General features: G+C 35.6%; 3 protein-coding genes across 6 annotated transcripts; 2 read left to right on the forward strand and 1 right to left on the reverse strand.

The window, feature by feature from the left end:
• Window positions 1-1,391: 1,391 nt before the first annotated feature.
• Window positions 1,392-3,503, forward strand: LOC114182419 (cyclin-dependent kinase F-1). Its single transcript, XM_028069287.1, has 2 exons — window positions 1,392-2,002; window positions 2,378-3,503. Exons 1-2 carry the CDS (start codon window positions 1,535-1,537, stop codon window positions 3,290-3,292), a joined length of 1,383 nt encoding a protein of 460 aa, XP_027925088.1. The 5' UTR covers window positions 1,392-1,534; the 3' UTR covers window positions 3,293-3,503.
• Window positions 3,504-3,998: 495 nt separating this feature from the next.
• On the reverse strand, window positions 3,999-9,822 carry LOC114181722 (probable plastidic glucose transporter 2). Of its 4 annotated transcripts, none has more exons than XM_028068255.1 (15): window positions 9,664-9,820; window positions 9,508-9,591; window positions 8,701-8,823; window positions 8,227-8,338; window positions 8,051-8,118; window positions 7,826-7,958; window positions 7,180-7,279; window positions 6,977-7,089; window positions 6,800-6,893; window positions 6,214-6,367; window positions 5,950-6,093; window positions 5,788-5,861; window positions 5,429-5,517; window positions 4,835-4,949; window positions 3,999-4,590 (listed from the first exon to the last, which is right to left on the reverse strand). In XM_028068255.1, the coding sequence occupies exons 1-15, from the start codon at window positions 9,689-9,691 to the stop codon at window positions 4,408-4,410; spliced, it is 1,614 nt and encodes a 537-aa protein (XP_027924056.1). In that variant the 5' UTR covers window positions 9,692-9,820; the 3' UTR covers window positions 3,999-4,407. The 4 variants fall into 4 exon arrangements, 3 of the variants coding, with proteins under 3 accessions (XP_027924056.1, XP_027924058.1, XP_027924057.1); XM_028068257.1 differs by adding an exon at window positions 9,188-9,312 and having other exon boundaries at window positions 9,508-9,819; XM_028068256.1 differs by adding an exon at window positions 9,188-9,363 and having other exon boundaries at window positions 9,508-9,819.
• A 1,822-nt stretch (window positions 9,823-11,644) lies between these two features.
• On the forward strand, window positions 11,645-16,470 carry LOC114181723. The gene is made up of 3 exons (XM_028068258.1): window positions 11,645-11,912; window positions 15,192-15,486; window positions 15,659-16,470. Exons 1-3 carry the CDS (start codon window positions 11,723-11,725, stop codon window positions 16,275-16,277), a joined length of 1,104 nt encoding a protein of 367 aa, XP_027924059.1. The 5' UTR covers window positions 11,645-11,722; the 3' UTR covers window positions 16,278-16,470.
• Window positions 16,471-16,859: the final 389 nt, after the last annotated feature.

A 16,859-nucleotide genomic window follows, 5' to 3' on the forward strand; every position in this document is an offset into this window, starting at 1 on the left:
TAGAAGAGGCAGGTATGTTTTAAGGTTTAGCATTTCACTACAATAACTACAGCTTATGTTTTTTTCCCACCAGAACTGAAATGTATAATAAAACTAATAATAATAATAATAATAATAATAATAATAATAATAATTAAACAGAAAATGTAAATGTAGTGATTAAGTTCTTAAATCAATTGATGAAAAATTATTTATGATATTTTCTTCTAAAATTTATGTACTATGTTAAAGGGGGAAATGTTTTGGCATTTAAATAAAAAATATTATTTTATCAGTTTTGTTTTTGAAAATATCGTTTCTTTACATTTATCTATTCTTTTTTTAATTTTAGCCATTTTATTATTTTTTATTATAAAAAATATAAACTCGCATTCTGGTGGCCCATGTATTTTCATTAATTTATTATAATTTTAATTCAATACTTTTAATTAATTGAAACAATTTTATTCAATTGAAATAAAAGCACGAAATACTGTACCTTTCACATATTACCTATCAATCACGAATCACTATTAATAAATAGTTTGCATCAATTATTTAAAGAATAATATGTTTCAACCCTACTTCTTTCTATGTAAATACTAATATTTCTAATATTATAAAAATTTCTTTTTTTTTTAATCATGTTGCATAGTAAAATTATTTATTGTGCTGATTTTAAAAAAAACATATATAACCGTTTTTAGTTGATGGATAGTAAAAAAAGTTTATAGTAATAAGTATCACAATTGAATTTTATGACTACATGTAATTAATCAAATTTTTTTATGACGTAACAAACATACTGTTTAAATCATTAGTAATAGTGTATCTGCTAGTTTTTATATTTTCAGATTATCACAAATAATGGTATATGATAAGATTGTTAGTTCATAATATTTTTTTTAATTAAATAATAGTGTAATTTTCTTCCACTTACTATACATAGACATTAAAGTTTTAAATTGAATAAAAATTAAACATGTTTATAATATTAAAGTAATAGTGTGAAAGTTTTACTTTAACCATATACATAAACATTTGTTTCATGCTTTTAGTTCTCATAATTTTTCTCTAATAACTATGATTTTTATAAAGTTTAATTTATGATTTTAGTATTGGTCAACTTTCTATATTAAAGAAATGCTTGATGATTTTTAAAAAGAACATTGTCTTTACTATTGAGATTTAATGTAAAACAAAATTTGATATAACCAAAAATGTAAGAAAAGATTTATAAATAATACATTATTACACAAACGGAAAAATATTTAATTGAGTCTTTATAACGTAAATAAAACTGAAAAAAAAAGTGTTTGTTATTAATTTTTTTGTTGTTTTGGTAAACGTAAACAATCCCAAACGTAAAAGAAACATTTTCCTAAATACAACAATTTAGATTTTTTCTGTTAAAAAAAAAAGAGAGAAAGCAAAGAAAAATTGTGAAAAAAGAGTGAAAATTTCAGACCCAAAGAACATAGCCATAGTCAACACCGTTCCTTCCTTCTTCTTAATTCACCAACTCAAAAATTTTGGAACTTTGCGTTGAACACCGATGGATCCTCCGGCCAAGAGTTGGAGCATCCACACGCGCTCCGAGATAACTGCCAAGTACGAGGTTGTTGGTCGGGTCGGGTCGGGTGCCTACGCCGACGTATACGACGGACGGCGCCGGTCGGACGGTGCGGCGGTGGCGCTGAAGGAGGTGCACGATTCCCAATCGGCGTCTCGCGAAATCGAAGCCCTGCGGGTCCTGAGAGGGTCCCAAAACGTGGTCGTTCTGCACGAGTTCTTCTGGCGCGAGGACGAGGACGCGGTTCTCGTGCTCGAGTTTCTGGGAACCGACCTCGCCACCGTGATCGGAAAAGGTGGTGTCGGAGCCGGTGAGGTTAAGAGGTGGATGTTGCAGGCTCTGAGTGCTGTGGATGAGTGCCATCGGAATATGATCGTTCATAGAGACTTAAAGCCCGCGAATTTTTTAGTTTCCGATGATGGGGTGCTCAAGTTAGCAGATTTTGGACAGGTTTAAGGGATAAAGTTTTGAACTTCGTTTTAATCTAGTTTTGGGTTTTCTGTTTTTTGGTTTATGGGAGTGTGTTGGTTACTTGATCATTACGTGACTTGTTCTTTTCTTTTCTCTTTTTCTTATTTGATTATGTGATGTGGTTTGAGTTAATCTATGATCACGGTGATCGATCGTATTTCTGTGGCACAGGATCCTAACCTGGGTTGCAAATTTTGATAATTTTTGTTTTGCTGCTGAAATCTGTAGTCGATGATTCTCTTCTAAAGAATTGCTTGAATTTGGATCGGGGAAAATGGAATAGAGGTTGATTTTCATGATTTGTTGAGCAATGAAAAATCATCTTATATACAACTTCTTTGAAACTTTTCTCAGGCAAGGATACTAGTGGAGTCGGGATTCGATGCTGACCAGGAAGATGATGATGCTTCAAATAGAGAAAGCTCACTCCAACAAGATCCTGAAGCTACTTCCCAAGAGAACTTAAATCAAACTGAACATGGAAACCCATATCAGAGAACTTTGAGTCATGAAGAATATTTCAGAGTTTTGGATGAGATGAAAACCAAGAGCTACTCTTATGACACTGACAAGGAAGCAAATATCCATGATGGAAACACCTCATGTCTTGCAACATGCACAACGAGTGACATAGATGACGAACTTTGCAAAGGTTCTTTTACCTATGAAGCTGAGGAGGTAGGTGGGAATGAACTTGGTTGTCTCACATCATGTGTTGGAACACGCTGGTTTCGAGCTCCTGAGTTACTGTATGGATCCACAGACTATGGTTTAGAGGTTGATCTTTGGTCATTGGGGTGTGTTTTTGCTGAGCTCTTAACATCGAAGCCATTGTTTCCTGGAACAAGTGATGTAGACCAGCTTAGCAGAATTGTGAGTGTTTTGGGGAACATCAATGAGGAAACTTGGCCTGGTTGTTCCAAACTTCCTGATTATGGAAAAATCTCTTTTTTAAAGGTGGAAAACCCTAGTGGTCTTGAAGCATGCTTGCTCAATTGCACCCCTGATGAAGTTTCCCTAGTCAAGAGACTGGTTTGTTATGATCCAGATAAGAGAGTCACAGCAATGGAGTTACTTGAAGACAAGTACTTCAGTGAAGTACCTGTTCCTGGTCCAGTTTCTGAGTTGCGGGTTCCTTTGATTAGTATTGGACAAGACAAGGATCGCCCTGGAGGGTACAATGAAATGGGTTCTGATTCTGATTTGGAGGAGTTTAGAACTTTGAATATCACCACAACTGATTCTGATTTATCTGTACAAATCCCTTGAACTCGAAGGATGTGATGCACCTTGAATACTGTTTTATATTTATTTTAAAAAAATGAATTCAAGTAGCATCACATTCTTGGGACAGAATTTGTCCTGTGTTCTTTTGGTATTTTATTTGCTGAATATCACTAGTGCAATCCGTGGTTGGATTCTCTGGAAAAAGAATATTTTTTGGCAAGAATTATGAGCAAAGGATAAAGGATTGAAAAAATTAAGCTTATAATATTATAGAATTGCTGTTTTACCATGCTATCGTTGATCTAAGTGCCAAAATTCTGCATTCCGGTGACAGGGACAAGAGATCCTTACAACCCCGTGTCTATTATCTACGTGTTTGTGTGTTTTGTTTTTTGTTTCTGGTGCGACACTAGTTTTTATCCCATATCTATAACTAAATTCAAAATTGGAAGGGAATTTCGTGACTGGATGAATTTATTCTTAATGGTTAATAATTTATCAAGTCTGTGGCGTTTAAGCTACGTTGAATTTAAGTCGACGGATGAAATTAAGATGCCAAGTTCGAACTATACTTTAACCAGGTTCAAACTTATTGAGTAATGAACCATCAATTTCATTGGAGCCAACTTTCCATCAACAAAAGACAATATCGTTAAGCAAATTTCATAATTATTTCTTGTGCAATATCATCAGCCCATTTTCCTCGATATACGCCGTGACAGAACTCACATGCTAGACTACTCATTAATTATCCAAAATGAGACAAGATTCAAGTAATTAAAAATAATGTGACGTAGAGACACATAAAATATTACATGATGAAGTCCGGTAAATATGTGTATATAACAGGGTGAATAGATCCCCCTTGATGAATATTACACAAGTCATACATATGTCTCTTCCTTTAAGTGGATGCAAAATCAGAGAATCACAAGCCACGAAAACATCATTAGGGTGTCGTAAGCCATTATGTATCTCCTACATAACAGCTACCCATAATACCTAAAACCTCATCACTTCAAATCTTGGTACTAATGTTCTATGCATAGTTCTTGCCTTGGGCTTCCCGTTGTATTGTTAAGGTGGTCAACAAAAATAGATGAAACAATCTGCTCAGCGGAAACCAAGCAAAATTATAGAAACTAATGAGTGAAGCTCTACTCTTGGGGAAGAAGTGCAATCTCAATTTCATGAAGTGTCTTCCCTTTGGTTTCCACCACATTTCGTCTTACAAAAATTACCGCCATGATGCAAAAGGTGGCAAACATAGAGTAAAGCAGTTGGGGACCGAGTTTCTCCAGCAAACGCAAGAAAAGTAGGCCAACAAAGAAATTTATGACCTGTACAAGACCATTTAATCTAATGAGAGAACGATTCCACAAATGCTGAATTTCGACCTCTTTCTAAGCCATTATGAGATCAGATAATGACAACAGTTCCAGTGGTTTGCAAAGAAACAGGGAATTTGAGCAGGCCTCGTTTAATTGATACAACCAAAATGTGTAGAATCAATAAAGAACCGTAGAACATAACCTGCCAAACTGATGCCATTTCATATAATAGAAAATTTCAGAAAAAAATTACCCAATGCACCGACATACAGACTGCCATGGCTTTGGCTCTGATTTGACTAGGAAATATTTCAGGTAGGAGGAGACCTGGGACCGGACCAGCACCAAGAGCAAATGTAAAGACAAACCTGCATGAAAGAAGTATAAAGTATTCATATCACAGCAGTGTCTTCCAAAATGACCCTGCATGCACCCATAGGCTAAAGCGACTGTTCCAAGTGAATTGTAAACTTCATGGAACTGCTAGATCGTGAACAATGAGGACATGAATTGGATGCGGAAGTTTCAATTTATAGTTATTTCATCCTCAATTGTCATTTATACATAGTAAGAGGATGCTCTCACACAGTCGTATTCTACGAATTTGGCTGATGATAATCATACCAAACATTGAGGCAGGGCAACGTGATTTCCCTCACAGCATATTACCGTCTTTAAACTTGTTTACATGAGTTTAACTGGCGTATTTCTTTTTTTAAAATAGAAGATATCCTTAATAATTCTCCCTTGGAAGTTCACAAGTAGAAACACTATTTTAATTCTATTTAGATTTGCATTATAATGCATCTATCGTGATCCATATTAATAAGCATAGTTGCATACTCACAGTAACATGCCCCCAACAGAAAAGTACAGAGTTCCCACGTTCGATACAAGTGAAGTTGCACCTGTGGCTTGAAGCATCATTGCTATTGCCTACACAAGTAAAAAATACAGAACAAACAACTTCCTGATTAATAGCCAACTTCATCTTCTATTCAACTACAATACAAACACCGCAATAAAACAAAAAAAAAAATTGTAATGTTGTGCACTTGCACCAGCTCATACTCCAAACAAGCATCTCTCTCTTCATCACCGCAAACACCAAGTCAGGATTTAAAACAGTGTAAGTACCACATGAGTCCCATATTTTCACGAGGGTGGTCCTTCACATAAACAATAAAACAACTACAAGTAATTTACCATGCCAAAGAAACTCCAGAAAAGTAGAACCTTCCTTCCAAGCTTATCCATCAAACCCATTGAAATGATAGATCCTGAGGTAAGTTCCGGCGGATAAGCATTAGAGAATAGAATAACACCATAATTTAAATCAATATCCTGTCAACCAGAAGATACTGTTACCTGCCAAATTAGCGATTCCTATGCAGACATTTGCAAGGTCTGATGGCACTCCAGCACTTTTAAAAACAGTGGAAGAGAAATAAAACACAGCATTTATACCAGATAGCTGTTGTAAAGCAAATAGGGTTGATCCAATAAAAACAACTGCAAAACGAACTCGTGAATAAAAATAACTTTGGGAAACCTAAGCAAACCAGTATCAAAAGAACAACAATGGCAAGTCTACTCACGACAATCCTATGGACAAATCAGGAAAATACACACCTTTAGAATGACGACCATGTAGCAATTCTGACAGCTTCACAGAATCAGTGTCGTCTCCTCTATCTACCTTTGATAACTCTAACATAGCAAATTTTGCTTCTGATACACCTAGCAGTCTCTCAAACTCAGCTTCTGCTTCAGAAGTTCTTCCTTGCTACATCACAACAAAGAGGAATAATCAAGCATTAAGTGAAGGATAGAAGTCAAATGGATCAAGGGATGAGCACTCAAAATTACGAGTAAGAATGAACTTTTCAAGAACTACAACATCAAATATTAATAGTCCTCCTTATTGTACTGCTGAGTGATAAGAAACCAAAATTATTCCAAACTATGCCTGACAAGGATAAAAAGAGACATGGGCAATGTTAGCCCACTATGTGACACTCGTAAAGTTTTCTACTAAATGGGATAGAGAGGACATGCAAAGAAGAGATAATGTCTGATAGGAAGGAAATAAATATGGAGAATTAGTTAGCATGGTTAACATTGAGACTTCAAGTGTTCAGAACAAATATAGAAACAGTAAGTTATAAATATGAGGAGATATTATCTAAGAGGAAATAATATTAGACTAGGCATTGACCTTGTATAACCAATGTGGACTCTCTGCGCAGAAGACCATAGCTGCAGCGAGTATAACAGCTGGAATGGTAGATACCCAGAAACAAACCCGCCACCTGCGTGAAAAATTTCAGGGTGAATTTTTAAATCCTTAATAAAAATATGTAACATCATGACATGAAGTAAGTTGATATGATACCATCCAGGTATATCTTTGACAGGGATTCCAATAAATAAAGCTCCCATTAGACCAAGGCAGGTTGCAATCTGGATGAAAGCTCCATAGGTTCCCCGCACAAAAGCAGGAGAAACCTGCCATTTAATAGAGTAACCACATAAATAATCAAGTTAACTTTCACCATAGTCAATGAGACAGATGCAACAATTTAGTGATCAACATACCTCTGTCACATACAAAGAGGCAATGGGAGGGCCCAGGCCCAAGCCAGTTCCAACAAACAACCTTCCTACAAGCATGCCAAACAAGTTGTTTGTAGCCGCACTGAAAATGCACAATTTCCAATGAGAAATAGTCCTAAGAATTTGTATTGGAAAACATAAAAGTAAAAAACTTTAATTTGAACAAAGTGAAAGTAGTGAAATAATAGTAAGGAAATTTAAACTTAGGGCGCCCTTAAATCAAAACTAAAGGTCTTCTTGCTGCCCACTCGTAATCTAGAAATTTATAGAAATGGAGATATGTTCTGCTATGTTATTTAATTATTATAGACATCATATGCGTGAAATATATGAAAGAAGGCTTGAGTTCTTTCTTAGAACCAACAAAATAACTTGAAGATACCATAATGGGTAAAGAGCCCATATGGAAACCAAAAGATGGCAATGAGGTGCATTTATGCTATTACATTAGAGGACACAAAATAGAAGTAATAAACCATTCTATGTTTCCATAGTAGTCCACAGATAAACCTAGAGAAAACAATTGAAACCTACAAAGTGGTGGAATAAAGTGCAAAGAAAATTTCCGTTTACCCCATGAGAAAAATAAAATGAAACAAACAATTTGTATATTAATGGGAAATGTAACCTCATAGAAGCACCAATTATCATTGGCATAGCACACAACTGGAAAGTCCTACGCCGTCCCACCCCATCAGCAATCCAACCACTCAGTAGACATCCAATCAAGGCACCACCAAGACATATGCTCACCACCAGACCTTCATTTGAAAGGGGAAAAATCAATTCTATTAATGGGAAATTTACAATAGACAATGAAATTGAGCACAGGTTTTGGAATCTTCATTTTCACCTTCTGCCAATGTATTTCCATGGAAACCAAGATCAACAGAAATGCTCTCAAGTGGTTCATTAACAACTCTGAATATAACACAAAAATATCAAAACTTAAGTCGTCATTGGATTCTAGATTATAAAGCAAACAATCCAAGAGAGTGCAACAAGAAGGAGAAACAAGAAAGTACAAACCCGAGATGGTATCCAAAAAGGAATGAAGAAATGGTCGCCACAAGTACATGAGGTAAGGAAAGCTTCCATGAAGGATTTGAGATTCCCTTATCCAAGCCGTTGTCCAAAATATCTATCAAGCATTAAATTAGCATAGTTAATAACCACCACGATCGAAGACCTAACAGAATTTTCAGAATATCACAAACCCAAGCCATCTTTTCTACTGCCATTTTCATAATCGCTTCCAATTGAAATTGTCTATCGTCAATAAGAGAGACAATTGCAACAGCATAGCTATTGTTTATATCAAGATTACATGAAGTGCCAATTCTTCTGAATAATGAAATCTTCAAATGATTACGCTAGAAAGATGGCAATGGTTTTTTACCTTTTAAGTCAGGTATTCCACAACGGAATGGAATTAATAGATGCCAGATAAATAAAAAAAAAAAAACGGAAATACATACTCCATTTTGAATAAAGGGTGCATACCTAAGTTTTCTTCCACATCATCCACGGTTGAATAATCTCTGCTGGAAGGAGCACGCTTGTACATGGAAGAATTTTCACGAAGATGCCCCACCCACATTAGCATATATTTTACCTGTCTGCTTCCTGAACAATCATAGCTCAAAAGTTAGAACGTAACACTTTTAAACATCTGTATTCAAAATAGTCGTCAACTAATACATCACATGAAAAATCAGCAAAGAAAAATAAAAATATAAGCCAAGCTTAAGTTGAAGTTCAAGCATGTTCTGCATTCGTAATTGAATATTAATAAATAAATAAATAAAACTATAGCTGCAGCTGGAAATGCTTGGAAAAGTTTCAACCACCCACAACATAAATTCACCAACAATACATATATTGCAACTCAACTTCATGGACAGATTCAAACATCATCTATCATCGTTAAAACTCACAAACCACACTATCAGCAATCTATCTCTACCGAACTCATTCACATAAAAATTACCTAAAACAAGCAAGATTAACGCTAGATGTACAATTTATCTGCAAATAATCCGGTTCAACTCTATTTACTTCTTCATCCGTACACTTAACCTCAAATATACATAATCGCTATTTGAGATATGTATTCTGCAGAGAACAAGGAATAATTTGAAGATCCTAAGCAGAAAACGAGTTCCCCTGTTTTTCTCCGAAACAAATAAAAAGGAAACAGAACAAGGTTTACGATAATTTATTATGAAAAAATAACGTAAAAACGAGATCAAACGAAAAGAAAAAAGTGAATAAAATGCAGAGAGAGAAAAAAAAAACACAAAACTAAACCTGAGCTGAAAAGGAGAAGGATGAAGTGAATACGCAGCAATCCGATGAGCGATCCTCCGTTCAGAAGGAGGAGTGAAGGAGAATCTGAGAGATGGTGTTAGCGTTGGGAAGAGCGAAATAAATAGTTACGGTGGTGAAAGAGAAACGGTTACCAACCGCAAAACGAAAGCGATGTCGCTAACATGCGCGGGGTCGGTGGAGGTTCGCGAAGGAAACAGAGGGGAACAGAAGGAATCCAATCGATTGTTGTTTTCTTCGTGGGACGAAAAAGAAAGGAAGAAAATTAACAGTACAGTGAAACACTTCTGATCAAATTATAATTACCGATTAAGAAGAGCTTAATGGTTAAGCTTGAAAGATTTTACATTTTTTATTATAAGATTTGTTTTGACGGTGCAGAATATACAAGTGAATTTTCGACACGTGTTTAGTTAGGTTTAAACTCATTTTATGGAGAAAAATGGAGTAATTAAGTGTAGGTAGGGCTAGGATGATGACAAGTGTCCATGTATTGCTTTTGGTTGTTTCTTAAATCATAAATAAAGTGTCAGAGTGAAGGGACCACCTCTGGGACTAATGGTCTAGATTTTGTCTTCTACTTACCCGTGCACCAATTCCAATATCACATCATGATGTTTAAGTTAGAGTCATCAACATGTTTAAGTTAGATTAATTAAATATATTTCGAAAAAATATATTGAATTAATCTTATTAAAATGAATTAATTTTAATATATATATATATATATATATATTATAATTAATTAGTTTCACATCTTAATTGATTACACGTAATTTCTTCGAACACCTCTATTCTTAAGTGAAGAAGAAAATCATGTGAATTTCACCTCGTTTTTCATGTTTATATATTTTTTACTTTTGCATTTCTTTTTGTCTATTTTACTTGTCATTTGTTCATTTCGGTAGTTAGAATAAGGAAGAAGAATTCTTTTTGCACCCCCATTTTTATATTTTATTCTTAAAAAATAAGTTCTAGACTGTGTAATTTAGATTTTTATTTGTATAATCTTTTTTAATTACACAATTTGTTTTATTTTCAGACGGTGTAATTTAAAAAATTATTTTAACTTTTAGAGTTTGTAATTAAAAAATTATATTTGACTTTTAGATTGTATAATAAAAAAAATTACTTTCAAAATGTAAAATCCAAAAGCTCTGTTTTGCGTGAAAAAATGTTTACAGGTCAGACAATATCTGGAAATTATTATTTACTTTCGAATTGTAATCCATAGTTTTTTTTACTTCTAAATTCCACAATTCGAAAATAATTTTTTAGGTGAAAACGTTTATATATTCTATAATTCAGCATTCAAATTTTTCATAAGAAAACCTTTTAGATTGTCAATTCAATAATATATTTTAAAATAAATAATCTAAAATTCATTTTTTTACTTTTAAATAATACAGCCTAAAAGTTTTTTTCTTAATGACTTTCAATAACAAAACCTGAAAATAAAAAAGTAATTTTCAAATTAAATAATCCAGAATTTTTTTTCTCTTTCAGTTGATTTATGACACATCACATAAACAATAGTAACTACAACGCAAGAAAGCGACACTGGTGGCAAGGAATGAAAGGAGAAAGGGGCAGTTTGGTCTTTAAGCCAATCCCATAGGGTGCATGTGGGGTGTAGAAAGAAATGACTGTGCATGATGAATACATGGGTGCAAATAGAAATTCAAATCAGTTCAAATCTACCTTTTACAAAGAGATTCTTGTTTCTTGATTAACAAATTAATAATCTATTTGTAAAATATAATATTAAGATTAGTGAATACCTATTTAGTAATTCATGAATACCAAAGATGAATAAAGTAAATTTTAAACTTTAAAAATGTTAAAAAGAGTTTATTACATAGAAAGGACCGTATTTTACTATTTAAATATGATGCTCTTACAATTTACTAACTTTTTTTTTGAATGTTGAATTAAATTCATAAATAAATAAAAATATTTTTATTTTTATTTTAATAATAAATTAAACTTAAAAAATTTTACCCTTGAAAAAAAAAAGTTGCAAAATAAATTTAGAAAAAAACCGGTTTTGTGTGATTTCAATTGAAAATATAGTAAAAGCCAATGGTTAATTATTGCATCTAATGAATCTAGGGTTTATATGCTGAGAAGAAACAGATAGATCATAATCGGAACAAAAGCTGTAATAACTTTCTTTGCACTCTGCAGAGTTATCATAATGGCTTCTTCCAGGGACAAGGAGCAAGCGCCGCCGCATCACCACCAGCCTCTGTTGAGCAGCCTCGTCGTCCGCCCTTCCCACAACGAGGCCGCCGCCGGTGGTCGGGCCGCTGATTTCGAGCCAGGCGAACTCCACCGCGATCATCCTCCTCCCTATTCTCGCTCCGATCGATATCCCGACGAACCTGGTTTGTTTCGTCTCTCGTCTCTATTGCCTAATGATGATGGTGATTGAGTTAGGTTTTTAACATTTTCTTTTCGGAATATCAATTGGGGAACTGGCTTTGTTGGTTTATGTGCCTTACTGCTGTTGAATTGGTATGTGAAAAAAAAAATAGGAATGTGGTACTGTGTAAAATGGAGTAATGATTGAAAGGGATGATAATTTGGTGAGTTTGTGATTTGTTTGGTTTTGTTGTTTCATTGAACTATATACATCTTTTTCAACTCAGCAGAAGGGCGATGCGTGATGCATGTATCCAATCCCACAAGTGGAACAGGGCTTTGTTGTTGTGTATATATTGTTTTCCATTTTTCTTGAATCTGAAAGACTAAATTTTGTGTATTGATGTACATATTAGGCATTCACATATTGGGATCCGATTTGGTTATTAAGTTGACTGTCGATAACACCGATAATCTAGTCATTTGTTCATTGATAACAACAAAATGTGAGGATAATCGAAAATGTTTTTTTCTGGTTGTAGTTGTAAGTTTTGAAATGCATGTTTAGTATAATTGAATTTGGAGAAAGCTTGATTTCTGAGAGAAATTTTGGAAAATAAGCAATTTTTCTCGGAATTAACCCCGACCCTCGGTAGTGAAGTTTATTTGGTGAAAGCTTAATTTTTGTTGAATTAGTTACTTGAATTTGTTATATTTATTTTTTTGGGGGTTTGGTGAGTTGAAAACATTCATTTCGTGTTTTCTTTCTCTTTTGTTGCTTTTCACCGACTGTATCTATACAGATGTGGGTTTTTTCTTTCACATCTTGCTGTGTATTCGTTGTGTACTTGCCCACATATGGCTCTCCTATCGATTATGGAGTGTCTACTGTGAATAAACTTTGCATTTATGTGTTACAGCTCTGATGTTGCGTTCAAGATCTTGGGCCTTCAGGAAGGCTTGTTACCATGAACTCCGCTTTGGATCATGTTCTGAGATTTTTATAATATAAAAGGGTTAATAAGTGGGTTGGATGATGGAAATAGTCCATTCTACACATACTTGTTGGGGATTTTGCAGCAGAGAATATGTTGCATGGGTTCTCATTTGCCTAGTTGAGTCACGGTCATGTGTTTGGTTTGGGATATCTGTCAAAGTTAATACTGAGTTTAAAGCAATCTGAGATACAATTTGAAGTTATTGACATACAAGGTACTGTGTGGGCGATGTACTAGAACATCAATATGGTTACAGGATTGCTAGGGGGCTGAAACTGACATTGTTTTTGGTGAATAGCTTATGGTTATAACCTATCTTGGCTGGTATATCTAGGCTCTGCCGCAAGATGTGTTTATGGGCAAGTGAATTTCTAATTTGATATTCTTGGGGAAGCTGACCTGACGTTTTGGAATGATAACTTCCTAGTGTTATTGGTTATATTTGGTTTGTGTTATTGGACTCCTGGTTATTCCATTTCCAGATATTGGGTTACTTCTGGAATAATCGTTGCAATGATAGTTTTTTTTTGCTGCTGGTTGTATTCTAGTTTCTATGGGTTTTTCTTCTTTGGTTGGTTGCTTAGGGATAATTCCGATGGTTCTTTGTTGACCACATGGAAGGCTGCTTTCCAGAATAGCAATATTTCACAAGTGAAGTTTAGGAACATCTGTTATCAAGCTGTTGTATAGCTTCTGTAGGAGAGCAAAACTGCCTATTACAAATTGGTTTTGGAAAACTGCCTATTACTGTGTGCAAAATATTCAGTTATTTCTAGGTTCTGCCACAAGATGTGTTTGTGGGTGGGTGGATTGCTTATTTGCTGCGTTTACTGGAGCTGACCTGACATCTCAGAAAGGCAATGTTTACTGATGATACTTCATAGTATTATCTATTATATTTGGTTATTTTTCTATTGAACTCCTGGTTCTTTCAATTCCAGGTACTGGGTTACTTTTGGAATAGTCCTTGCAATGATTGTTTTCGCTGGTGATTGTCATTTTAGTTTCTATGGATTTTTCTTCGTTGAGTGGTTAATTAGGGATGATTCAGAATTGTCTTTATTCACAACATGGAAGGCTTCTTTCCAGTGTAGCAATTCCACATTTGAAGTTTAAGAACTTCTGTGATCTCACGGTTGCATAGCTTCTGCTGAATCCTTATTATTTTTTTTTTTCATGTTGATCCATTGATTGAGGACACCAACATGGTGCAGAAAAGGGATGCATATCCTCTTAGGAATACACTTTTTGTCCAATATATTTCTCCTGTTGTTTTGAAGTTAACTGGGGGCGTATAATATCCCGGAAAAAAGGGGCATTGGTTGGCATCATTGTTGATGACTTCAATGGGGTTTATCTGCCTGAACCATTCCTCTGTACGATGTTCTGCAAACTGGTCAACTATATTGCTCAAATCTACTTTTTGGCTGACTGGCATAGCATACTAATAGAAATGGTTCCAGAACGAGTCCAGCAAGTGGTTGATTGGAGCAAGGCATTGAAATTTGGGATTATTCACACACTGGTGGTGTTTGCTGGTGGTTATATCCTTGTGATATACACTTTGACTGTGCTCCTGAGTTTAGCATAGCATACTAATAGAAATGGTTCCAGAACGAGTCCAGCAAGTGGTTGATTGGAGCAAGGCATTGAAATTTGGGATTATTCACACACTGGTGGTGTTTGTTGGTGGTTGTATCCTTGTGGTATACACTTTGATTGTGCTCCTGAGTTTAGTAACTTTCCAAAGGGTGAAATGACGATGGTCCAATTTTTATCTTGATTCATTTGGATTAGTTTTATTAGGGTTAGTTCATGTCTGTAACCAGGTTTTAAACTGGGCTCATACATACTGCAGTGCCTAGGTTGTTGCTCTGAAATTTGAATTTGGATTTGATATTTCAGATTGTTAGGTTCCATGATTTGTTCATTTAACTGTATTTTGGTAGCATTCGGAGATGGAAAGAATTGGTGTCAACCATACAAAGGAAGTAACTTAGTGGAAAATTTTGCTCATAGAACTTGTTTGCTTTAGGGTAATATGGATCTGGTTTTTGGGACGTGACATCGAAGGTGTTATGATCTAAACTTCCTGCGCTCTTCACACTTTTTAATTTTCATATCTATGAGGAGGAGGAGGAGCCCTGTGTGGTGATAGCCTTCCCCTTTGGAATTTCAAACTGATTATATGACAGTTGCATGATCACACAATATTATTGGATTCTACTGTAGATTGCAATGCTGAATTTTCCCACACTTCCTGTAAGTCACTTATCTCAAACTTTGCTGTCTTTGTTTTCCCAGGATATAGAATTCGTGCAGGTTCCTCCTCTCCAGTTCACCGAAGAGATGCAGATCACCGTTTTGGTTCTGATTATAATTACCTATCACGAAGCCGTGGATACGGTGGTGGGAGAGATCCAGGAAGATATAGAGACCCTTCACCTCCTTTTGGTCGAGGTAGGGTAGCTGGCAGGCCAATGGGTAGAGCTTTTGATGGCCATGGCTTTGTTTCTGGACTTGCTAGAGGGGAAAGCAACGGTAGAAATAATCCCAATGTGCGTCCTAGAGAGGGAGATTGGTTTTGTCCCGATCCCTTGTAAGTTCACAACTCTTTCTGAATTTTGATTGTGATCAGATTTTCATGATTGGAATTACTTCTTATCATGAGTAGTCAATCCAAAGTTATAAAATTTAGAATTCTGGGTTGCTAAATATCCAAATAGCTAGTCATTTTGTGAAGACTGGAGATAATTTCTTCTATTTTGCAGGTGTGGTAATCTTAACTTTGCGAGGCGTGACCATTGTAACAGCTGTAATAGATCTCGCAATGCCCCTGCTAGAAGTCCCCGAAGGGCTTATCCTGCACCTCCACCACTTCACGCTCCTCCTAGAAGATATCCTGGACCTCCCATCGACCGTTCTCCTGAAAGGACTTTGAATGGCTATAGATCTCCTCCTCGTGGGCTGGCAAGGGATGGCCCTAGGGAGTATGGATCTGCTGCTCTGCCACCCCTCAGGCAAGAAAACAGGTTTCCAGACCCACACGTCCGTAGAGAGCGAATGGATTACATAGAAGATGCCTACAGGGGGAGAAATAAGTTTGATAGAGCACCTCCACTGGAGTGGGATAACAGAGACCGTGGAAGAGATGGCTTCCCTGATGAAAGGAAAGGATTTGAAAGGAGGCCACTGTCACCCCCTGCACCTCTTTTGCCTTCCCTTCCTCACCATCGCAATGGCCGGTGGGCTCGTGATGTGAGAGAGAGAAGCCGTTCTCCAATAAGAGGTGGCCTACCACCTAAAGATTATCGTCGAGATACATTTGTCAGCCGTGGAAGAGATGATAGGCGTGGTATGGGACGAGATAGAATTGGAGGAATGTATTAGTTGCGGGTGTTTATGTACTTTGTGATGTACCTAATATTAGCTTCATTAGATGTGGAGATGAAGAATTTGAGAGATTAGTTCCTGGATCTTCTGAATATTTTTGAGTTTATGGGTTTGTTTGATTCTCCTTGATCTTTTGCCTCAGATTTGTCACTGTTTGAAAGTGGTGAGTACATGTTTTTTTGACTCCAAATTTTGGGTGAGAATATTTACTTCGTTTTTTATTCTTTCGCCCTTCTAGATGTGCTTGGGCTACAATGTTAAACAAAGCAGTTGGTGACTGTTTGTGTTTGCCAATGTGAAATAGATGTGCTTGGAAATATGTTAGAATGACGATTAACATAATAATTGTATTCTCTTACTTCACTATCAAGGAAAGAGTGTTGGATTGAGTTGGAAACTGACATTCTTGTACACTGACTTTGATATCCATTCATGGAAAATTCAGTTTCTGTAAACATGCTGCTTCTTTCAACAACCAAATTCTGTTATTGAAGGCTATGGAGATTGATTGGTAACAGTCAAAATTGGTATTAACTGGATCATGACATATGCAATTGTCAGGTGTATTAAGAAAAAATC

The sequence above is a fragment of the Vigna unguiculata genome, chromosome 4 (genome assembly GCF_004118075.2).
Source record: "Vigna unguiculata cultivar IT97K-499-35 chromosome 4, ASM411807v1, whole genome shotgun sequence".
Taxonomy (NCBI): domain Eukaryota; kingdom Viridiplantae; phylum Streptophyta; class Magnoliopsida; order Fabales; family Fabaceae; genus Vigna; species Vigna unguiculata.